Raw genomic sequence first — 25,229 nt, 5'->3', positions numbered from 1 at the left:
TTCTCTTTTTAGTAGAGTTTGGTTGATGTAACAAAACAAGAATATGTCTTAATATTGCTTTCCATCCTGACAAAAAACATTTTTGCTAGATTGCCAAGATTTCAAACTCCCAAAATAAAAGACAGAAATAGTAAGAAAAATTAAAAAAACAAGACATTTAATATAGCATTGATCAATAAACTCCTAGAAGCTTGCAGAAGAGTACCAACTCAAAACATACTTCAGAAAGTATCCTAAATTTTTAAAAAATATTTTAACAGTGTACTTATAGTTTGGGGCCAGTTTTATGCAAAAGTTTAGATTAGTAAATATAATGAATACTATACAGTTTATGGCCACTGATCACCCAAGTCTCACAGAGCTTTCAAGCTGTAATTCAGTTTTAAGGGACAGAAGATTTTTCACTTACAAAAAACTAGCTCCTTAAAATACAGGATAAACTAAAATCCACAACTCTTGTGGCACAAGCTGGAGCTAGAAGGAAAACAAAGTATTTTAGTGGGTTTTCAAATTTGAGGATATGACTCAATAAAAAGCCAACAAAATACAATTTATAGTACTGTTCAGTGAATCTCACTACTTGGAAAATAATAAATTCCAGTAATTTCAGTAAGATTTCTACTTAGAAATCAGAAGTAGTACTCGAAATTACAAAGAAATATTGCATCCTTATTTCATACATCTTGACATAGCTATCAGAACAAAAATCTTGTGATTTTAACACAAACCAACATACCCACATTTTTGTGCCCTAACACTCTCTAACATTGGAGGTTTGCAACACAGTCATTAACAGAATTAAAACCAACTTTATTGAGAGTGATAGATTTTTTTTAAAATTTAACATTTTTCAATTGGGTTTGTGTTAATTAATGAGATACTCCTAGCTTAACATGCTACTCAAATTACTCAAAGGTCAGATATTCTTGAAGCTTGGACTACATAACTATCTTTCCATCAGGTAATTAGTTATTGTCCCAACAGCAACTGAGGCCTAAGGCTAATAACAATCTGAGTACACTTTCTTGGAAAATAACATTTACAAGTTTATGCAACTGATCTTACTATAGAGCAAATAAGGCTGGACCATAAATAACTAGCATTCCTAAACCAGTCATCCCTATCAGTTATTTTTTGACTTGGGGGGGAAAAAAAAAAAAAAAAGTAAAACATCCTTTGCTGTTCCTTCCCTTTCTTTTCTTACCTGGTTTAAGACAGCAGACAACCAATTTATCAATACACATGATAAAAAACTTCTGCTAAAATTGCTTAGCAAAAACTGAGTAGCAGTTTCTTTTCAGAAACCCTGTGAGCGACCATTTATGTTGTTAAAAGAAGTATCACCAAAACTGTTTAACATCAGATTGGATCATAAGATTTCAGAGGGTAAAAAAAGGCACAAAAATATCGCGATTTATATCTGTGCACAGAGACCACATCAGCTGCCCTTTTAAAGTTTACTACCTCAGCCTAGAGACTGGACAAAATCACAGTGCATCAGTGAGAAAAAAAGAACATTGACTACTTCAATTCACAACTACTGTTTTTCAGACAAGCTGAGGTTGCTATGATAGAACTTTCAAGACAAATACATTAATATTTTCAATATCACATTAACAGGAAAAGCATTTCCCAAGTTTACTGATAAAGAAATGGACTCCAAAAGAGATCCATTATTTGCTAAATATTTAAGTTACTGGAAAAGTATAGGAATCTTTACAAGTAGTATATTTCCTTTTCAGAATTCTATCAAAACATGATTTTAAAATAAACAGTAGTAATATGCCCAAAGCACATAAGAATATTCTATCTGTTAGGCTTCAGAAAACACCCTCTATATGAAGCGTGCAAATAATGTGCGCATTCCAAAACAAACTTTAAAGTGATTGTTCATCTATGCACAGTATCTTGCACACACTCACATACAACAGCCCCCCACTCCCAACAAAAGGTTGTGTCTCTGACGGTGCCCATGTGGCACCGTTCCACTCAAGGCTTACTGGGACTCAAGGCCACGCTGCCACAAAGGGCAACGTCTCTCCCAGCCATTTTAGAGACAGTGAGCAGATCAGCTTACTGATCCACCTGAACCTTAGCTCTGCAAAAGAAGGCGGCAATTTATTTTTCACAAAACAGGCCTAAATGTCATTAATGCCAGCACAAGAGAGGGAGTAATCAGATAGGGGTGGGAGAAGATGGGAAGACCCTTCTCATGACAATCAACAATTATATAAACTTAAGGCAATCGCGAAAGCAATAGTGCTAGACTATCTTCACATCTGATTTTTAACACCAGTAACTGCACATTAAGAACCCTGAAAATACAAATACAACTGGCTTTACAGTCTTTCACTGTATTCAGGCAGACATTCCTCTGCAAAAATCTCACACTCTAGCAACCATCTTCAGCTCAAGATTTTCCAAGAAACATAAACAGTCTTAAGTATTATCCTCTTCTAAAATCCAATCACAAACTTAAGAAACAATATCTAGCTGTTACACTTAGAACAATATTTAAGATCCACTTTTGTATTTCCAAACATCAGAAAAATAACACTCTTAGCTGGCTGCAGTTACTAGCTCCTAAAGACGGCTGCAAGCCTCAGGAATTTACAAGTTACTGAAGAAAGAATGAGTACCTGCTAGCCTGACAATGAAGAGGAGAAAATTTTCTTTAGTAGACCACTTAGTTTTAGATAAAAGCACGCAGAAAGAGAGCTTTCATTTTAAAAAGCATTTGTTATCTTTTAAGCCCAGTAGTCATCTGTGCAGTTCTACCCTTAGCAGAAAAAAATAGAGGATGCGATGGAGCAAGGACAAGACAGTTCTGAATTTCACAAGCACCTAACTAACACAAGACTGACAATCAAATTGAACAGCAAGGAGCGTCGGGTTATGTCTGTTATATCAAGTGTTTCATGTGAATGCTGCAGTTTTGACAACTCTCAAATTAGAAAGCTCTAGCAGGTGAAACAGCTCAACCTTTTTTACCAGTCATCTACAGCCTGACCTGGAGAAGTCACAGTGCTCAGTATTCACATTCATTCAATCTTTATCACTAGTTCATTTCACACAACAAACCTGAAATACTACAAGAAGAATTTAAGCAAGCAAACAAAGTGGTAAAAGACAAGTAATACATTCAATTTCTTACCCCTTAAGTTACCTAATCCCTTCTGACATCCACATTTTATCATCACCACTTCAAATTTGATTAAACTTAAATCTTTTAAATACTGGAATGACAAAGAAATCCATTTCAGCATTCCTTCCTGCTTATGCATTTGAAATTTATATATAGATGCCCACGAGCAACAAAGACTAAGAATTCTGCAACCGTAATATCACACAATTGGGAAAAATGCTATCAATTGTTAAAGACAAAGTTTTTACGTTTATATAAATACTCTTTATTGTAGCTTAGTACTACCTGTTCCAACTTTATGCGGGGTTTCTTGAGGGGTTGATCCATTTGTACCTTCTGATCCAAGATCTTTTTTCTGACCATTGGAGGTATAAACTCTCACTTGACTCATCAACTGCACCGGCAGACGATTGCATGGTATAACGTAAGACAGACTCCCACTTTTCATTGAAGCTTGCCATCCTAACAGGGGGAGGAAAAAAAGATGTTTCAAGGAGCCATTTTGGAAGGAAAAAAAGGGAAAGCAGTCCAGCTATATCAGCAGCTGTTATGGAAAGTTAGCTTTAAGTATTGATCTGTATTTATTTTACCCACATTTAGGAATCACAATATGGGAGTACACAACATGCTTTCATTGCCTCCCTTTAAACATCCACTTTTAAACTTCATTCTAGCATTAGGGTTTTTCCCCATACAATCAGAATGCACTTTTTCCAAAGACCTCTAGTTGATCTTAAGGGGATAAAAAAAAAAAACAAAGAAAAACAAAAAGCTATCTGATAAGCCTCGTTTACTGATACATTAAGTCCCATTCTAGTCATACTCCCTCAAAATCCTTAAAAAACAAGTATTGATAAAAGAGCAAATACAGACCACTACAAAACTATTTGCTAGTGTTGCCACTTCATTTCACTCCATGTACACTCTGTACAAACCACAGCTTACCAATTATGAAAAACTGAACCGGGTGCATTACACATTAGGAGCCACTTGCTACAAAAATTACATTCAAAAGCACATAACATTGTATAAAACACTTTATACAGAAGAATCTTAAATTTTACAACATCGGCAACAGACAAACTACAAGATAAATACGTAAAAAGCCTACTGAGAAATCACCGCGGGTAAGCAAATCTTCAATTTCAAAAGACTAGCCAGAAGTAGAGTTGCATGCAGTCCAACCTGTATGAGCAACCAGTTTCTTTTAGGCAGCACAAACACTTCTGTAGAAAGCATATATAACTCCTCCAACCAGAAATGCAACAGGCAAACTGGCTGCTTTGGAAAGCACCGATTAAAAGAATAAATTAATTTTAAAAATAAAAATTAAGCAGTGCTGGTAAATCAAGTCATACAAAGTATGACTAATCATACATGAATAATGCACCTCCCAACTATATTATATTTTATAAAACTGTTTATTCTGTGAAAGCCTCAACAGCTTTTCTTCTATTTTAGTCCTCTCCAGTACAGAAGCATCTCCATGTACGTGCACTGCTTTGAACCTCACAGAACAATTTCACCAAAAAAAAGTCAGATAAGCTCTTATTTACTGTTAGCTATTGCTAATGCGACAAAAGCCCTGAAAACTCAACAGAGCTCAGTGAACGCACTAATTAGGAGTCACAAGCGATTACAACAAACACATGGCATAAGATGAGCTGTGTCGCTGGTTCCTGAGCTTTGGTGACAGTGGGGCAGGTGAGGAAGGGAAACTCCATCGGCATGTTTAGAAGACGTTTTTCCTACTCATCCACACACACGAGAAACCATTAAGGAAAACGGTTTTTGCTGCAATTCAACCGTAAGTGATTACATGTAGAGGGGCAAAAACCGGTCAGAATTTGAATGTCACGGGATCAGCAGCCCAAAGGGAAAGCCAGGGCTCACCGCTCGGACCAACGCAAATCCCCCTAAGACTACGCTTCGTTTCACAGAATTATTGCTAACTTCACCCCCGACACGGGCATGACGTATCGTTCTTACGTAAGACCGGGGCTGACAGGGCCGGAGGCCTCCGAAGGGCGCGTGGAAATACCCCTGGGAAGGTAAATTCTGCTTCTCCCCACGCCAGCAACGCAGCTTCGCTACAGGCTCGGCCGGGGAGAGGGGAGGGTGGGTTCCCGGCGGGGCCGGGCCCTGAGGGACTCACCGTGGCAGGCCCGGGACAGCGGCGCCGCCTGGCACCGCAGGTACAGGCGGTAGAGGCCGCGGCAGCCCCGCCGCTGGGCGGCCAGGGCCGGCATCATGGCGGCGACCGCAGGCGGAGGCCGGCCGCTCCCCGCCGCACGCCAGCCGCCGGCGAGAGGGCGGCGATTGGCATGGGAAAAGCCCGGAGCTGCTGCGGCGGCGGCAACAGCAGCACAAGCCGGGCTGGCCCCGGTCGGCGGCGGTAGGCGGGAGGGCGGCGCCGCGGAACCCGGATGTGCGGAGGGACCTCGGGTGCGACGCGAATCCGCGCGACTGCCGCTGACTCATCCGCGCCTGCGCACAGCCGCGCGCCTCTCCTCAGCCGGCCTCACCTCACCGCGGTAAGGGCATTAAAACGCTTCACTCGAAAGCTGCTGGGAGGATTTTTTTATGTGGAAATGTTCTTCCCTACCCTTAGGCCTCCCCTGAAACGTGCTTCGCGGGTCAGCGCGGATGAAACAAAATCTAATTAAAAAAAACCCCCACAACTATTTCTCCAGGGTGACCTGTGTTCGGAGGGTTGCGCTGTGTGTTGGTGCCCATCCCGGCCCTGCTGCGACACCTCCTTCAGCGTTTCCCACCTACAGCCTGGATCAGGACCAAGCATGTAATTAGGCCCCTTTTTTTTATTATTATAATTTTTATTTATAATTTTTTTCCGGGATAGCTTTGGTATTCGTTTACATGACTGACAGACGGTCTCTGGCTTCTTTGCCTTCATTTGCACGCTGTGAGGAACATGGAAGCTCACCAGAAGTCAGCTTGGCAGGGATTTTGGATAATTAATGTACCTGATAATCCACAAAGCCTTTGATCACTGAGGAGAATTATTACAGTGCCTGTCTTTAATACACCCAATTAGATTTTGAACAAGGTTTGCTGGCACATAACTTCTTTACCAGCCAGCTAGTGATTAGCATTGCCAATACAAGTTTTCGTAGAAGCCCAATGGAGGCAGATTGAAGTAAAATACTTGCATAAAATAATTAACACCCGTCTTCCCAATAGCCTAATCGCAGCCATACCAGGTGAATCAGGAGCATTGCAACAGATGCTGTATCATTAAGTACCAGGTGCGCAAGCAATGGAGTTAAATACTAAATTCACTGCAAGTTGTAAAGTAGCAAAGGTGGAGTCAATTCACCAGTTTTAGTTGGGGTCTAACATGCAGCTGGTGTACATTTTGTCAGCTGCTTGTTATTTTGTCAAGAACTTAACAGTAAAAAAAGAAGAAGAAATATTAGGTTAAGAGTTCCCTTTGTTTTCCCAACATAAAGATAGTTGAAAGAATATAGAAATTGTTGAAACATTTGTCATTCCTGAAGAGTCTCTGATATACTCTAGAAGAGATGCTAACTCTTGCATTACTTTAAAGATATTTTTCTTTAGTTTTATAATTTCCTATTCAAAACCAAATGGAATTACTAAATTATTTCATGGTCTTTTATCCAGCTGAATAACTGAATTTGCCTTGTCTGGTTTTGTTGTTATAAATATGAAACAGGAAGGAAAATAATAAAGCTGGAATAGCATAGACAGATGAATAGATACCACCAGTGTGGCGGTGAACCAGGATTTACATAATTAAGGGCTCTGCATGAGCCTTTCTATTGATAAATATTGAAACCTGAGAAAGGAGACAACAAGCAAAAGAGCATCAACAACAATCTGTTCAGTGTGGGACAGCCAAGTACATAAAGCAATTGATAATGAATTGCCATGCCTCATGGCATGTAGCTGCGGCATCCTAAGACAAAAATCTCAAATCCTTATTTATGAGCATCACAAACGTTAGTTATCAGTCACTAGCAATGAATGGAGAAACACCCTAAACAATAGGGAACTGTTTACGTATTTCAGCACATTCAAACTATATTAAACAACCCTTTGCCTGTGACACGGACTACTACATATAGGCATAGCGAATAGGTGAGATCTTGTTTCTTGTTGAGTTGTAACATTTTTGTTCAGTACAGCTGGAATTGCATCCTAAGGTTTAATTGTGAATAATGGTTATTCAATAGCTATTTTAAGCCTGTATTTCATGAAATCAAGTCACTTTAAAAAAATTTAGAATTCACATTCACGTTGCTGAACTCTGACCTGATAAAAAAATGATTATTTATATATGCCATGCTTGTAGAGGGGCGTCTGTGTCATCTGAACCTCTGGCCAGGGGACAGAGGCTGCTCATACACCTATCGCATGAAGACCTTGATATATTGCTCCTAAGAAGAGGGAGGCTGGCTACTGTATCAGAATCATTTCCTCAGGCATCCTTTTGCAAAAATGACAGAATGTTGTATAAAGCATATGACCTTGTCAGTAAAAACTTAAGGTTAAGTTGCTTTACTGTGTTATAAAGGTCTTCAGGAAAAACAGGGACTGTGTGGGTAGAACCTGCTTTATAGAGACGCTTGGAAAGTTCCTTGGTCTGTAAGCAGTTTTAAGTAAAGACAGATGACTGGTTTGAAATATAGACCTTTGGAAACTTTTTTCCTCATTCCTGTTTATTTAAAAGAAATAAGTAACTGACTGGATTATTCGAGTTACAGCAGTACATCATTATGAAATTCTGCAATGTTACTATCTAGCAAGAAATCTGTGATAGGTAAAGTCTAATATATGATGAAGGATTTTAGTGTTCCTTATATGAAAAATGATATAGTGTAAAGCTAATTTGAACATTTTTGAATCTGAAATTCATTAAAGATTTCAAATTCATACAGTGGAAGAAACTTGCGATGTTCCCAGATCAGCAGCAATCGCTGAGGCAATGACTTAATATAGTTTAAATTACTCTTTAGGACACCCATAATATCCTGCCTTTCGTGTCTTTCATGCAGCATAGCAGGGTTTTTAAAGGGGACTTTTGATTTTGTACCTTTTATGATCCTACATATACGTTGTTAACACCAAGCAAATACATACTGATAGTTTAAAAAAAAAGTATTAATACATAAAGTGTCTGGTGATGCCAAACAGCCTTTTAAGTTTTTCAAGTAAAATATTTCAATTAACAGAAAAAGAGAAAATATTTTGTGGCAGAAAGGTGCATGAGGGGAAATGACTTTTCTGAAGCACAAAATGGTGAATCTACAGAAGTCTGCATAACACCACTCTGAGTCACATAGGTCTGTGTGTGAAATGTTATTTCATTGTCACTGGGTCAAAAATCAGCATCAACTAGAAGTAAATTATCTTTCATTTCCAGCATGTGGATGTGTATTTTCGGTTATTCACGTGCAGTTCATTCACCTGAACACCAGCAGAGTCATCTTCAGTTTCTTGAACTGCATACAACAGTGCTCAGCGAGCCCTGTTGACCAGGCGGCCAGTGACCTTCTGCTGCTGCTGGAGCAGCTTGCAGTCCTCCTACAGCACAGGCTGGCAGCCACATCCTTTCCTTGGGAACCCAGGTGACACATGCCAGATCCTCTGGGAGACTGAGCTGACATCAGTACCGCAGAATCAGTTGAAAGGGGAGTATGATAAAGCTGGGGAATAGGGCTCCAAAAGAGAAAAAGGGTTTTGCAAGAGCAAACAACAGGGGCAGGCAAAGAAGGGAAGGAATATCAGGATAGGAGAGAGATGGGATAACTTTGAGAGCTGGAGATTGACAGCAGACATGGAAGCAGAGATAGTGTTTGGCCCTTTATTTAGTGCTCAGAAGACTCCAGGGCACCACGAGTTGTCTCCATGGTTTGGAAGCCCTCCATTGCCATGTGCACTTGGTATACACAGGAGAACTTGGCAGTAATGCAGCCCTCCACGGGTCAGGCCCTGCATCCCTGACAGGGACTAGAGCTCATTAGGAGTGGGCCTAGAGCAGACATTCCAGTTTAGTTTCATGGTAAATGAGAACAATCAGAGGATTTGCTTAAAAAAAACAGCACGGCTCTGATTTAACATGCCAAATCAGCACTCTTTTTAGCTACGTAATACTCTATTTTCCTAGAGGCAGGCATTACATTTTTAAGGTATTTGCTCTCCCCCTGGGGAAGGAAGAGTCGCTTGTCTATCTCATCAAAAATCAGTGGCTGTTATCCTGGGACATATGCAGCTACGATCAAATTAGGGATAAGGGAAAGATTCACACAACGTATATCCAGAAACGTGTGCTTTATGGTTATGCAGGAAAAACATGAAAATATTACTGTTACTGGCTCAATAATCCCACACATGTAGGAAAGACTTCAAGTGTAAAGCAGCGACATCCTAAGCAAAAAGGAATCATGATTCTGCTAATATATGACCGCAAGGATTTGACAATAAATGTTTTAAGATGTTTATTATGGGATGCTCTCACAGATCGTAGGGTCTGCTAGCTTCCCAACAATCACAACAAACATTTGGTCTTCTGAGTACTTCTTTAAAGAAGCCTTAACCTTAAATCTGGCTGTCTTTTGATCTCCTCTCTAATGCATATGGCAGAGAGATACTTGCAAAGCCAAAATACAATAACTCGTGAAGAGATGTTATTCTCCTGGGAAATATAAAGGGGAAAAGACTTTCCTGTAGCCAACAGATGCAGGAGAAGCGCATTAAATTTCTAAAATGTTTTGCTTCGTGGTTGCAAATGAGCCACTAGAGGTCAGTGGTTTGAATAAAAGTAGCACATGGAAAAAGAATTCCATTTCATTTCAAATGACCAAATCGTATCATCAAATAAAGTTTCCAGCCTTTGAGTAAGGAACAGGTCTAGTCTCCTGCTACTCCTCCAGTCCTACAGTCTCTTACTTGAACTAATCAAGGACCAGTTTAAAAGCAGCATGATTCTTTTGCTTGTAAGAAAAAAAAAATTTACAAGAATGTGAAATGAGCTTCACTAGTACTTTTGAAGTGTGTAAAGGCAGGATATTAGAAGTACCTATGCAGTGCAAGAATTTTTTTAAAAAACTATTTCCCTTACAACTGTGTAAGGCACAACAAACAGAGAAGGCTGGCAGAGGGCAGAAAGATGCTTTTTAATCAGCAAGAGCAAAGTGTATTAACGTATCCAAATGGCAGAAAACCCTCAAGATATTACGTGGTTTATTTAGTCATCTCTCTGCTACTGTAAATATACATATATCAATCCACAGCACATATACATTGATGCAAGCAAATGTCTTGCTTACCTCTGACTCAGAGTGACATTAAAAAGACCCGAGAGAATTAGAAATGTGAATAGAACCACGGGATGCCCAAACACACACTGAACTAATGTTTGATGCTAATGTAGTTTCTAAGGTTTCAGTATTTCTCTGTATTATAGTTATACAACTGACAAAATGCCAGTGGACACATAAGAATTCAGAAAGTCAACTTCATATGTCCATCTGCCATTACCAAAAAAAAAAAACCCTTGCTAATAATGGCTTTGATTTAAACTTTATCACTGAGAGGATTCACAATGTTTTTTGTTGTGCTTTAGTCAGAACCTAACTGAAGGTACTATAGCAGAATGTTGACAGGGATTGTAATAGGCAAACATCTGTCACCTTAAAACACTGTTTGGTCAGATTTTCTAGATAAAAAAAAAAAATCAAAAAATGCTGAAATGCTACATTACAAATATCATGTTCTGTATGTGTCTGTGTGCACACAGAAGCAAACATACATCAGGACAAAACCCCATACAGTCACACATATGGTATCTTCCCCTAGATAGCCAATATAAAAATGTAGCAAAGCAACACGGAAAGAGAAAAGCTTAAAAAATAAAAAAGCCAAGAAGTCTAGTAGCAATATAGACCATAGTGCTTATTTCTCTACTTATCCACTACAGGAGTTTCAAACATAATGGACAAGAACAGATAATTCCACTGCCGCTGTTTTCCATTTTAAGTAAACCCAGATCAGCCTGTGAGCTCTTGTACAATGTGGCAGCATCTGAATGTTATTCCAATAGTAATAGAGACTAAATTAGAAATAATTTAGGATAGAAAAATTAAGTACTATCCAGAGGATACCGATGGCATAAACCCACAAATGGTGAATTGGGATTTGTGAAAGCAAAAGAGCACCCAGTAGGATTTCCATACCTCTTTTTATGAGCTGAATTCTTCTGCGTTCTCATCGTTTTTCTCCCCATTCTTCCTTCTTGTATTACATTTCTACCTTAGCGAAAACTATAGGTGACATTGGTTTAATCCTTGCAGATAATCTAGCCCTGCACCTTTATAACTTCTGATTTTCAGCTTAATTTTCCTGTGAAATACCTCACCCAAGTGATGCACCATCTTTACCCAACATACTCTTGCTCTTCATGTTGGCAGAAGTGCCTGAGTGAACATTCATAGGAACACGCACGGCAAATGAAAATACCATGATCTGCACTTGTTCTCAAGGAAACCAGTTTCCTCACCCAGGCAGGGCCCTGGACTGCTGTAACACCTCACTGGCCTCACAAGCAAAGTATCATGGTCAGGCGCATGGAAACTGGGATAAAGGGAGATGAACTCAAATTAACCATTGCTTTCTCTTAGGAGCAAGGTCTTTCACGGCTCCTGAGAATACAATCCACACCACTGCTTCTACAAAACCACAGCTATACGGTGGTAGCCAGCTGTGGTAGAATAAAGCCCTTCTGACTGGTGCTGGGGTTGAACAGAAGTCAGCTATTTAACATGCCCTCCCAAATGAGCTAAGCCTGGCCCACAAGAGGACGATAACATAGGGTCACATTATTAACAACACTAGTTTATGATTTTGCTCATTAGTTGCTAAACAAATTATTACACCGATAAAAATTCTAAGTAATCACATGCTAGCTACGACTCACTTTTAGTTTGGCAGTGGCACTTATTTAGTTAGTGGGATGTGATCATAGTCACAAAGCAACCTATTTTAAGATTAAAGGGACAAGACTCCTGCCAAAACACAGGTGTAATTAACTTTCTCTGTTAACACTTGCACTGAAAATGTGTCAGTAAACTAAGCACGTAGTAATTTTTTTTCCACAGGACTTGGTGTTACCTATGCCAGGTGTAAAGCAGAATGGCTCCAATGACTTAAAGATAGGCATCAGCTTTTTTTGGTTTTGATATACAGCTTGATCTTCCTTTTTCCTCTAGAAAACTCAAATGAGAATCTGCAGCACGTCACTGCATTCTGGGCTAAACACACAAAAAACAAAACAAAAAAAAACCACAACACGCAACACGTACCTAGAACATTTAACATGGAAAGCTGTTGGTCAGTAACTCAAACTTGGAGGTTTGAACTTGAACAACAAGCACCGTTTTGCAACACAACATTGGTAATACTTTAAATCCAGAAAAAAAAAAACCCTAGAATTTGATTTCAAGAACATCCACAAAACCATAGCTGTATCAATACAGAAAACAATTTAATTTGTTTCAAAATAAATATTTGACATACAAAGCACATACAGTGAAAAAGGGTCACAATAAATTACAAATGGAGATACTTGCTCGCTCACTGAGAAAAGCCCTTGATATTTCCAATTTCATACCATCAAATTTATCATTCTTGCTGATTTAAGCACAGCACTAAACAAATATGGATCCCAGTGCTTTCTTTCACAGGTACTGGCATGGATAATTTACTGCAGTGATCCAATTTGAAAATCAGCAGGGACCAGTAAATCGCTGCATAAAAGAAAGAGCGAATGAGGTGCTTTTTCCTTAGTGTCAGCAGCCTGTGATTATTATGTTTATTAGATTTTCTTGAAAGGGCTTCACATTTTCTCAAATATGCAGGGGAACTATATTTCCCCTCTGAGCCCTTACATTAGCATTTTGTGCCTCAGTCCTTGAATACAAGTAAAAGATGAATTTTTCAATTCATTTTAGAAGTTTGTACCATCTGGATGGCACAGAACTAAGCAATGAAACCCCCTTACCTGCACAGTATCTGCTGTTATCACACAGCTAGCTTCTGAAGAAAAGTTAATAAGTAATGCTGACATTCTATGAAAAAGATATTTTTGAATCCACATTTAAGATTAAATTCAATTACATTATCCATACTGATAATGCATCTTTCAAATAAAGGATTGCTTAAGGTTCCATCCTTAAAAGGCGATTTAAAACAGCAAGGCCTGACTCTTCCTGTGATTTTAAGAACATTATAGCACAATAAGAGTTATAGTACAAAGATACCAATTCCATGTGTATAGTTTAACCACAAATACTTGCACTGCAGCAATTAAAAATTATAGATAATTACAACAGATCAGCATATCCTACTAACATCTAGCATGTAAGTGTTTGCAGTCTTATTCTGTTGCATTATTTTTCCTCACCAGAAAGACAATGATACCAGGGGCCATACCTAGCTCTTGCACATGGGAATAAATTTTTTACGCCACTTTAAAAGAACATGCTGTTCTGGCTCAATGGTCTTTGCTACTCTTAATGTGAGCACCGTAAGGTACAGTGCTTTTTGAAACCGTTTAAGCAGCAGTTAGTAACATTTTGGAAACGGGACCAAGTAGTCATGCGTGGCATAGAAATAAATCACAGTTCCCCCCAGACACTTCTCCAACTTTCTTTTCTTTTTCCTGCTCTGCCAGAGCTCTTACATTGCCTCAGGCGAGTGGTCTTTTCTTCCGTGCCTCAGTTCCTGTCTGGAAAATGGGCAAGAACTGTACTTCCTTAATTAACGAGGGATCTATACAGCAGATGTTGCAATACCAGGCCTAACGATAAAAAGGTCCAACACAGACTGTACAAAAGAACCATCTACATTATTTCTTTGGACAGTACTATCACATATATAGTTAGCAGCTCAAAAAATGTTGGAACAAATAGTGGCTCATAATTATAATATACTAAAAAAAAAAATCCTTAAAATGTGTAACTTAAAATATTAACAGATATTGTTCCCCTTGAACATCCATCAAAGAAGGGAGCAAAACAAAACTGACAGCCAAAAAAATGACAGTAAAAGTATAAAATTAAATAAGAGACAATAAAGGAAAGGATGGATGCACTAGTGAATTACTTTGTGTGCAAGAAATCCCAGCTGGCATCAGCTGCTCCAACAGACCCAGTGGGCCCTGATGTTTTATTTATCTACAAGAGAGAACAGACAAGTCTTACGCTGGAGCATCACTCCTACAGCAAGCTTGTGCACAGCAAGGGGTAGGTCTACCCACAGAATTTACAAAACAGCACTTTAATTTACAAAAGCTAAGACGATAAAAACAGTTACCGGTGTGATTTATACCAGTGGAAACAATTACCACAATAAGTAGGCAACCTTTCAGCAGGACAAGAACTCCTCTGCTTCACGTTTGGGGTTGGCAGGGATTTTATGGTCAGTTGCAGAAGTCGCTTTATTACCACGGAATTCTTTTACAGCCTCTGCATCACAACTAGCTGTTGAAAGCATAGCAGCATGAACATATAGTTCTTTTAACCAGAAAAATCTCAAGCTATCAGGACACAGCCAGCATTTCATGTTTTTAATTTAATCATTAGTATAGAAACAGTCACAAACTGCGGTAAGGAAGCGGGCACAAGGACAGAATGTTTCTGCCAGCACTGAGGAAACTCGGTGCTATCACTTAGGCAGCTACAGTAAAAATCAAAGTTAATGCAGAGCACAGGTGAGACGCCCCACTTATTTTGCTTGAAAGTCATTCTTTCCCATTGTTTCATGTTTTTTGGCACGTCAGAAAGGTAAGTTTTACCAGGCCACAAGCAAAATCCAGGCCTCATTTGTCAAGCAACTCCTTGCAAAGCCAAGAATATGCCACTAGCCAAATCAAATCCCATTTATGAAAGATCTTCCTCCTCTTGATGCATTTTTAAGACTTAATAAAAAAGTTAACAAGAAATTCCATATCCACATATAAGCTCTACTTCATGGCACTGTCCTTCAACTCTCTACTTACTGAAATCTCATTTACTTATTCTGTCTAGTCTTCCTCATCCATTCATAGAGTTAGATCTTGAGACTCACCATACTTCAGTTACAGTTGCAATACATCAGATCCAATTTAGACCCTTCTCTAATGTAATAACAGCATACAATTAAAGGAACAGCAGACTGCACCCATAACAGCAGTCTTAGACCACAAGAATTTACTCAGAAGTAACACACTGTTTTGCTTACATGAATTACTGAAGTATTTATTGCCTTCCAGTCCCAGTATGGGGGACCACCTTAGATGACCAAATTAATTTTTAGATCACAGTGGTGCAAAGAGCTGAACACAGTCTGATATCACCACTCGACAAATATACCATATAACTTGCAAGAGGGTCTAGAACAGTGCTGAAATGGCAAGAATTAGGTTGAGATTTCTGCTCTGATTAGATACCACTGTTGCAGTGCTGCTTACTCTTACGTTAAATTTTGAAGAAAAGAGTTATAAATTTTTGCACTATGCAAGGTAAAACTTCCCCATAAAACAACTTAGAAATGCACGAGACATTACGTCCCAATTCAGAAGCAGCAGTGGGAATATAAGAACATGCACACATACGCACAGGACAGCGTTCTGCTCAACTTCCAGGTTCAAGCATCAGTATGTTCTGTTAGAGAGAAAATAAGCTTAAAGAGCCTAGTGAATTACATTTAACACTCCTTTATTGCAGTAGAAATTTTAGTTTTTATAAAATCCTCAAATTACAGGATATACATATAGTGAATCTCGTTCAAGTCTTTAGCAGCTGTAGAGCATTACTGCATGCAGTTGCTTCTGCAGTGTGCAAGTGTTCTATAAATAGCTAATCATGTTCGGAGAGCAAGACAAGTAGTCAAAGAATACCATATTCAATTATCAACTGGTTCATCAGTACCAAGAGGTTGAGCAAAAAATTAAGTAAGTATATAAATACATGGCTCTGATCTAACAGACTAATACAACTGGAAAGTCTGAATGATATCCACATCACAAATAAGGTAACTCAATAGTTACAGGAAAATAATTTTGCTTCAAGACTGTTTTTGAAAATGTTTCACATAAGACTTCTCTGACCAAGGAAGAATAGTTAAGTACAGTGCTACAGAAGTTTACAAAAGGCCAATGAAACCCATTTAATTTTATGCAGTTAGAATTTATGCAGTACATTTAATTACACAAGATCAGGCAAATACTTTGCCTTGAATTTATGGAAAGAAGTTGTGTTCAGACATGATATTCTTTTTCCACGACCTACCTTTTAGCTGCTGGGTGAATGCATAATCAGCACTCAATTGAATATTCACTTCTGTAGTCATGGCACTGGCTTCAGATCAGCCATCAGATGGATTTATGCCAGAAATATCCTACACCCATTTGTTTCAGAAGCTGCCTAAACAGGTGCAATCCTTTAAGCGAATTCCCCATCACAATGAGAGTCTCAGAAACTGGAAGAACAATTTATACCAGAGCTAGCTACAGATTAATTTTCTAAAAAGCTGACATGCTTGAATTACTGCAGTCCCACATTTGTGTAGACACAAGAAAAAAAATCTGCAATGATTCTGCAAAAGTTACTTCGTTTACATTGATTAGTTCACTTAAGAGATGGTTAAAAGTTTAAGCACTGCATCTTTGTCTGAAAAGCCTACAGGTCAGCAATTTGGCTTGGTAAAACATCTTGTTATGACAAGATAACTGCACAGAGTTTTCCGTGATTGGAGCCTTGAGATTTCTCCCAACAGCATAATGTAAGACTATGTCACAAGGTAGAAAGTTGGAAGAGTTCTTTTTAAGCAGTATTAATAAAAAAAGCCTCTCCTTCAGAAAATGTGTTAACTATGCCAGCTTGATAGATTTTAGTCCCTCTTGTTAAATTTGAAGTGGGACATATTTTTACATTGAGCATAGTAATTTACACAAAATGCTTCTACAGATACTTTTAGTAAGCAGAAGAATACTGTCCAGAACGTACTGCATAGGTATGTGTATCAACTCCTATCCACTGGAGACATCCTACAGTAGCTATAGTTCAAATTCCTAAACCTACGGAGCACAGACTTCTTAAAAGTTTTAATGAACCTCAAACAATCCTTGATTGCTTAAAAAAAAACCAAAACAACACAAAACAAAAACCAACCAAACAAAACCCAACCAATTCTGTATGACTGGGCATGTTTTGGATAGGATGCAGTGACTTTTTTTTTTCCACCAATTAGCAATACAGCATAGTAATTTTAAGTTTCCATGACTTGCTTTTGATATGCTAAATTTCATATTATCTCCAAGAAAAGCAAAATCATCAGCAGCAGTGCCAGCTGCTCATAATGTTCACAAAACACAAGTGCCTGAAATTTGGCTATGCAACAGTTGGTGCTAATCTGCTTATAAAGGAAATGCTGCTGAGGCATAGTCTTCTTACAAAAACAGGGCACGAGGGCTTCATTATTAAGTGTTCAACAACAATCCTCAGCTCGGTGAAGAGAGTCCTGAAAAATCAGATTTAAAGAGTGTTTTAAAATCCTACAGCATTTATCAGAAGTAAGTATCATCTAAATCTATCTTCTTCCTTCACTTCTTTTCTCAACACCCCACACACGATCTTTAGATCAACTCAGTATCTTCCAAGAGCTTCAGAATTCTTGTCCTTTAAGCATTAACATTTGAATTAACTTTAATTCAGCAGCTTCCAGCCAAGGACACATATAAAGACAGCTGAAAAATTACACCTTCAAGCAAAAGAAAAACCCCACTATTCAAAAAAAAGAAAATAACGCTTTATCAGAAATAGCGTAAGGAGTTGGGAGGTAATTGTGTGTTTGTGCTGCTTCTTGCCAGATTGCAAGAACCCTGCACTCTAGAAGCAACTATTAGAAGACAGACATGAGAAATAAACGCCACACCACCAGTTTCCCTTCAAACTACATAAATGCGAGCAGAACATCTTGGATAATATAACTTTCAATAGAACTAGTTTGAGTATTGTACAACTTAAATTATTTTTACCAAACTAGTAGAGTGCCTTCAGAGATATTTTTTTCATTACCAAAAAATAGTAAGATGAAACAATTTATTTCTTACAAAATAGCAGGGAACGGGAGGAAATTAAGTTTACGATTCTCAGACCTGTCTTTGCATACCATAGCAGCCAAAGCCGCTTCCTTGGTACTTTAGCATACCCTTTTCTATTAGAGTAGTCATCAGACTGGCAATTACGTTCACAAAGTCTTATGCTATGCAATGTTTGTCATAAAAAACAGTGACCTGAGCAAATCCTCACAGAAATATTTATAGTTTCAAAGTTTAAAGCAATAATATTGGCGTGACCAACTTTCAAACAAAATCAATAAGGCTGTTTCAATTATAATTAACCTGACTTATGAATTTAACTAAAGGAGGTAATGAACATGTTTTAAAATCATCCAAAGATTTTTTTCTGTCAACATTACACAAGTTCATAAGCGCCTGTTCATGTATAGACTTAGCCTCAAATAGACCTAGAATCTAAAAATAAGGATATCTTTCTGGAAAATGGTTGCAGAACAATTAAAAAGACTTTCTTCTCCCAAAGCATAGTTTTAATTATGCAAGCATGTTCTGAAAGCTCCCATTCAAGGATGGTGGTACATTGCAGAAAAGTTCAGTCACGTGAAATAGATGTAACCTTGAACCAGCTTTTTTTTTTAGCATCCAGGTGTATTCCACATTCTATAATTACCATTTGCAGATTTAGTATTATGAGTTGCACATTCATTTTACAATGAAAAATTTCTGAAGCCTAGACACTATGCAGTTAAACATTAACTTCCGAAATCAATTTAGTACTTACCGACAGTATGGATTTCGCCGAGAAGAGTAGCGTAATGTAAGAAATCTATAGTAAATGAATGGCTGGAGCAGACTCCCTTGTCCACTGAAAGAGAATAGAGAAGTAGATCTTAATACTGACCAAAAAACACCTCAAAACCCAGGACTTTTCCTAATAAAAGCAACCAAACTACTTAGGGTCAAAAAAAGCTAGACTAGGGTCGCATTGTTTCAGATAATCTAGATCTGACAAAAAAAGTACATAACCATACAATTACGAAAGCAGAAACTTATAGAATAAAACTGCTCAATGAAGCAGTTAAAGAAATGTTGTTCTTGTTATATTTATCAAGTTTTTTTATATGCTTCAGTTTTGGTGGTGGACAAAGAATCACAGAAGCAATGGTGGACGCCTGTTCAGTATTAAGAACTGCTGGTAAAACACAGTCACTGGCTGACATAAATGGTCCGGTTGCAGCACGCTTTTTCAGCTCTAACTGTAGCACTTTGATTATCTGGACCATCTTTCTAGTATCTTCTCAGAACACACTGAAAACTATTACAGATGTGTTGAGATATTAATGCCAAGCTGATACCCGACTATTTCAGTGTAACTGAAATTAGGCTTTGATACTTTACAAAGCTGCTGTTCCACATGACGGTGCTGTAAAATAGTAAGAAGGCAGCATACAAACCATACATAGCAAAACACAGAAATACCATGAGTTTAATTTTAATGACTGAAGCTTCTTTATATAGCACAATATTAAAAAGCTCTGTCTGAAGTTGAATGTGACAGTTCCAGTAACTAGAGCTCCTTCAAGTACAAGCAATATCCTTACCCAGAAGGAAAAATACAAAGTGGGAAGAAGAGTGAGCTACAGGAGGGGGAAAAGAAGAAATCTTGCACCTGTACAGTATTTACAAGCAATTTAATATTCTAAAACAGTTAAAGAATAAATTCTCACAATAGGTGTGTTTAACCATTATACAGTTTTTTAAGTTATATCATCTTCTATAAGCTTCAGTATCTACTAGTTGGCATATCAAATAAGAACACTTCACATAAATTCTCCATAGAGAGACAGGAAAAAAGATTTCTCCTAAAGAGAAGTTTAAAGCACTTTAAAGTTTTGGATACTGGATACAGAGTGTATCTGTCAGTTAGTAAACAGCCGTAAATGAAACTGAATCCTTCAGGGCTGAAGCATTCAAGTGTTCAGCTGACACATCAAAAGATAAAGACAAATCATGCATTCTATCAACTTCCAAGAAGATAAAGCCTCTCTTCTGCTGTCTGTGAGGCCACTCAAGACAAATCCTCTCACTGTGCTATGACTTGTATAGAACAAAGGGTGTTATTCCCCCTCCAAATATTAAAAGGTGATGACCCAAACTTCAGTTGACTGGCAGGTCATTATGCCTATATGACTTCAGTAGGACTCCAACATGTGTATGCTCAAGATCCCGAAAATGAATTCAACGGGCTGCACAGCAGGCAAAACCAAATGGAATCAATAAAGAGACAAGGGTCACTGGTCAGAAGTAACACAGGAGAGGACATAACCTACCCCTGCTTGCACACTTTTAGCACAATGAAATTTCATGCCACTTACATTTCTGGAATCTAATAGTCAAAAGTAAGAGTTCACTTTCAGTGAAGCTGAAGCACTTAATATTCTATTACACTGACCAAAATTAAACTTACTGAATGCTGTAGGAGAACGCAAGTTACTGACCTGAAACACTCTTATATGACCCAACAATGTCACCCGTGCTACAAAAGGGAAGGGTTTTTTGGTGCTTAAAGTTATATCAGAGTGAATGCTTTTTGATGTCATGATGCACCAACTTGAGAAGTCTAGGAATCACATAAATTTTAACTCTAAGTCAAAGCCTTGGTCAGCCAGAACCATACAAATGGAGATATGTGACCCACAGAAAACTCAACTGCAAAAAGTAATCTTGTGTAGAAAGTTTCTAATTCTGAAAATATTTATGGCAATTCTTACCTGAAGAGCATAAAGACCGTAGCTGGCATCAGGAAAATTTCATTGCAAGCAATGAATTTTAGAATATTCTGTTGATTAGCATTCAGTTTCTCTAAAAGATTTCTCAGAAAGGGCAGGCTATTTGAACTCCGTGCCTTTAGAGAAGAAAAGCACAAAGAAATCAAAATACTAACAATTATCATTTACAATTCATTTCAGCATTTTAACACGAGATTCTTTAAAGGTATTGAAATTAGTATCTCAAAGAAAACTACCGGAAGCTTGGAACTCCATAATTACATAGAGTTCAATTAAAAACATGAGGTGTTGCAATTCCCTCACCCACCCATTTTAGGTTCAACAAGCCTTAGTCTGTCCACTAGGAGGAAGCACCTACGGTAGCAAGATAGCACAGTTAGAAACACCAAAGGCTGGAGTTACATTGAGCTGCACAAGGCAGTTCATTGAGCAGCAGGTCCAACTGGAACCTCATGCTGCAGTTTGTTATTTTACTACTGAAATAGAACATTAAATTTCACAGGCTAGGGTCTAGCTTGAAAAGACACGTCTTAAGTTTCAACTTAACTGTTACATAGCTTTTTCTTCCTTCAAAGAACAGCATTTGAAGAAAAAGAATTAGTGTCAACTCCAACGTATCATTGAATCGTAACAGAAGGGGATGGGGGGAATCCAACCCCAAAAAAGACTTCTCAGATTCTCTGTGCCGAGATTCCATACTACAATTTCACTCTAACTCCTCCAATGTAGCTAAAGGAAACCACAGCTGCAACTCCAATCTGTTTATAAACCCCAAGAATACCAACAGTAATAATCATATCATACATCATATCATACTTACATCAAGAACCTTCATTGTATATGTGGCAGCATGAAGCAAAGAGAACAGCAGAACTGGAAAAATACTCACTGAAACAAGCACTAAGGAAAACTATAGCCTGCACAAGTGCTTCATTTCTCCATGATGTTATGCTAACACACAAGTCATAGCATGATGTCTCTTTGCAAGACGTTGGCTGGAACGACCTAGACTGGATTAAGGTGTGTATATGTATAACATCCATATTTATAGCTCTTCCTTTGCTTCTTACACCTCTTCACTATGCATTTTTATTAACTTCAAAATGTGGGCGTATGCAGAAGTACTGCATACAGCATTACACACCAGTGCATTTCTGCTGAAACGCATTCTTTCTGCACGAAAGGCACACATGAGGTTACTACTTAAAATATGTAGTCATAATATTTTTATTAAGAGATGATACGAAATGCATTTCTTTACCAAAGAACATGCAGTTGCCAGCCATTCAGAGCGCAAGAATGTAGACATTCCTCTGACAGAAAGATTTTAAGAGTAAGCTATTAAGCATACATAGAAAGTGGCACAAAGAAAAAATCAGTTCTTACATGTCACCTGTGACAAGCCACAGGAGTAAGTCTTTTTTGCAGATTTTATCTGTTTAAAAACTTATCCGAAAAAGCTACTACTGAATAATTGTCTCTCTACATGATATATGTCCTACTTACGGTGAGGAATAATATAAACCATGTACTAGTAATAAATGAAAGTTACCAACTTTTCAAAGTATCACTTGAGGCTGGTCATAAAATCCACCAAACATAAGTCTCAGGAAAAGAAAATCTAAGTAGCCAGAGACTGCAGCGCACTAGTTATAGAAGTGATTAACCTGAATATGGATCAATCAACATAAGCCTCTCCTATTTTACATAGAGTATGTTCTGTGAATAGCAAACATATTCTAGTTTAAACTAGTTTTTCACATCACAAGTGATGAGAAGAAGTAAGTTTTGAAGATACGTAAAAACATTACCAGGATGACACAAGTAAAGGATACTTGTAACAGGGTAGGAATTCACAAAGATGAGAGAGTACAGCAGGTAGTGGCAGCTGTCCTCCAGCAAAGCCTGGGCCAGAAAGGCCCTGCTCAGCTGGAAGTGCGGTAGCCTTTGGTGTAGTCGGAGGGCACTAGTAAGAGCATTTGCCAGCAAGGCACGCTGATAAAAGCTTGCTGCTTCATGCAACCTGCAAATCATCAGAGGAGACGTTACCATACGAACCAAGCCCCTGCTCAGACGTTTTCCACCCTTGAGAATTGCATCACAACCTGTGCATCGCACAATACCTGAAGTATTTCTATTATTGTACATAAGCACTATTACCAAAATACAACTCAAAAACTGGAAATACTGACTTACTGCCAAAGGTAAAGCTCCTCAATATATTACTTCATAACTACACGTTAAAACGTACATTTGCCACTTGAGTTGCTAAACACGTTTTCCAAACACACCTAGAAGTGTTTTAAACCAATCTAAAAATCTAGAGACTGTTCTGACAAGTGGAAATTTACCCTTACATGAAAAACATCTCTATGAAAAGGGAGCGTAGTTACTTCATAAATTTTCATGCAATTGTGCAATATTATAATACATACCCTAGAAGAGGCAGGACAAATAAAGCTGAGCAGTAAACCGTGAATAAGCGGGAAATCCACATTGCTGTATCCAACTTGTTAGCCATCAGAAATTGCTACATTAGAAGAAAAGGAAAAACCCAACCCCCACAGAAGTTGGTATCTTAATATTTGCAAACAATGAACATTCTTCCCTTCTATATTAAATTGCAACTCTGTCTCCAACTTTGAATAGAAGCAAATTATAGCTTGAAGCAAAGAGCATGCTTTTGTTCTGTATGAAGTTTGACCCACACAAACTTACTAACCAGATCAAAAATAGCTAGAGTGCCTCAGAATCAAAAGGTTCCTTTGTACTTTACAAGAAATATAGAGGTAAGATCTTGCATGGAGGTAGCTTTTCTAAACAAACCAACCTCACAAAACAGCCAGCTTCAAAATGTATTATGCGAGGTCTTTAGACCTGACCTTTGCATCCATTGCTTCAAGCTTCCTTTTAGAATACACTTCACCCACCTGGGGCTACATCTCCATGCTTCTTATGGAAGGGTGGGGAAAGGAGGAGTCAGGTAAAGTTAGCATAACTACACCATAAGGAAAGTAGCACCATTTTGGACTACATATTCTTGGCCTCAAAAAAGAAAAAAAAGCATTTAACGGTAATCTGGCACCTCTCCTGTTGATGAGCTCTCCTTTGCCACAGCCCTCTTCATACCTGATACACTCCCCGTATCAGAAAGGCCCTAATGAAACACAGCTTTTTTTTTTTTTTTTGGCTATTAGGTACCTAAGAATCCAAACATCAGCTTCTTTTCACCAGGAAGAGCTCAAACTTTTAAGTTTTTTACGAATTTGAACCAGCTTTTGAAGACTGCTCTTTTCCTCTGTGTTTCTAGGTCCTTTTTATGAAAGTGACCGGAAATTAACCTAAGTAACCTGCGAGGGTCTTCATATCGCGACCTACTGACTGACTTGCACGATACAGACACATAGCTGCCGCCGCGCGGAATTAGTTCCGACCGCGACACTTCCAGGAGCGGCGGCGCAGGAAAGGCACGTTTTCAACCCGAAAGTGGAGGCGCCGCTTCCCCCTGCCGGCGCCCGGGCAAGCGGCCGTCCCGTCCCGTCCCGCCGCGCCCCGCCGTTCCAGCGGGACCCCGGAGGAGCGGGGCGGCCGGCCCGGCACACTCACACCCCGCCCTCACCCGGGCCGCCGCCGCGGCCTGCTCCCCACCTCCACCACCGCCGCCGCCGCCGCCGCCGCCGCCGCGGGCTTCCTTACCACGGCTCCGCCGCCGGCCCCGCCTTGCATGGGCCCGTTCTGCGTGGAGTCCGCCATGGCCGCACCTGCGGGGAGAGAAGCGCCTCAGCTCGGGCCGCCGCCGCCGCCTCCCGAGGGCCCGGCCGCGACCCACCACAAGCGCCGCAAACGGCAAAGCACCGCCGCCACAGCCTCGCGCTGCCCGGATACAACCCGACGTCACTTCCGTTGCGGCCTGCCGGGCAATGTAGGCCCGGCGACGTCACGGTGACGTCACGAGACCTCGTTGGGCGGTGGCACTCTCTGGAGGGGGGCTACGCGCGCGGCAGGAGGAGTGACATCATGAGGCTCGTCAGTGATGTCACCGGGGGTGATAACGGTCACGGTGCCTCCGCCGCTTCCCCGGTGCTGCGGTAGAATGGTGACGTCACACAAGAATGACGTGATGTGCAAATGATGGCGCTGTGACCGTGTGTTGCTGGTTCCTGTGGTGGGGTGGGTTGGGCTGGGCTGGGCACCC

The 25,229-nt window shown here is 39.3% G+C and overlaps 2 protein-coding genes across 4 annotated transcripts in view; both read right to left on the bottom strand.

The window, feature by feature from the left end:
- Positions 1-5,433, bottom strand: part of SLC30A9 (solute carrier family 30 member 9) — a 39,055-nt gene extending 33,622 nt beyond the window's left edge. For all 3 annotated transcript variants that reach the window (XR_010071290.1, XM_063336441.1, XM_063336443.1), the window contains exons 1-2: positions 5,301-5,433; positions 3,431-3,607 (exon numbers count right to left, since the gene is read on the bottom strand). Coding sequence is in view for 2 of the 3 variants with exons in the window: in XM_063336441.1 (XP_063192511.1) it covers positions 3,431-3,607; positions 5,301-5,397 (274 nt within the window). In the remaining variant the exon portion in view is untranslated. The remainder of the gene's footprint in view (positions 1-3,430; positions 3,608-5,300) is intronic.
- A 7,219-nt stretch (positions 5,434-12,652) lies between these two features.
- Positions 12,653-24,946, bottom strand: TMEM33 (transmembrane protein 33). The gene is made up of 7 exons (XM_063336444.1): positions 24,731-24,946; positions 23,470-23,564; positions 22,870-23,057; positions 21,855-21,922; positions 21,017-21,150; positions 19,027-19,110; positions 12,653-17,686 (listed from the first exon to the last, which is right to left on the bottom strand). Exons 1-7 carry the CDS (start codon positions 24,785-24,787, stop codon positions 17,557-17,559), a joined length of 756 nt encoding a protein of 251 aa, XP_063192514.1. The 5' UTR covers positions 24,788-24,946; the 3' UTR covers positions 12,653-17,556.
- Between the last annotated feature and the right edge of the window lie 283 nt (positions 24,947-25,229).

Source organism: Chroicocephalus ridibundus, chromosome 5 (genome assembly GCF_963924245.1).
Source record: "Chroicocephalus ridibundus chromosome 5, bChrRid1.1, whole genome shotgun sequence".
Lineage (NCBI taxonomy): Eukaryota > Metazoa > Chordata > Aves > Charadriiformes > Laridae > Chroicocephalus > Chroicocephalus ridibundus.
Note: the sequence above shows the minus strand (reverse complement) of the source record. Positions and strands in the feature narration are given on the sequence as shown.

Excerpts from the sequence above, each read along its gene's own strand:
- TMEM33 (XM_063336444.1), bottom strand. The coding sequence starts at position 24,787 with ATGGCGGACTCCACGCAGAACGGGCCCATGCAAGGCGGGGCCGGCGGC. Across the intron at positions 23,565-24,730 it reads GGGCCGGCGGCGGAGCCGTG|CAATTTCTGATGGCTAACAA; the intron begins GTAAGGAAGCCC and ends CTTCTAATGTAG. Across the intron at positions 21,151-21,854 it reads ATACAATGAAGGTTCTTGAT|GCACGGAGTTCAAATAGCCT; the intron begins GTAAGTATGATA and ends TCTTCTCTAAAG.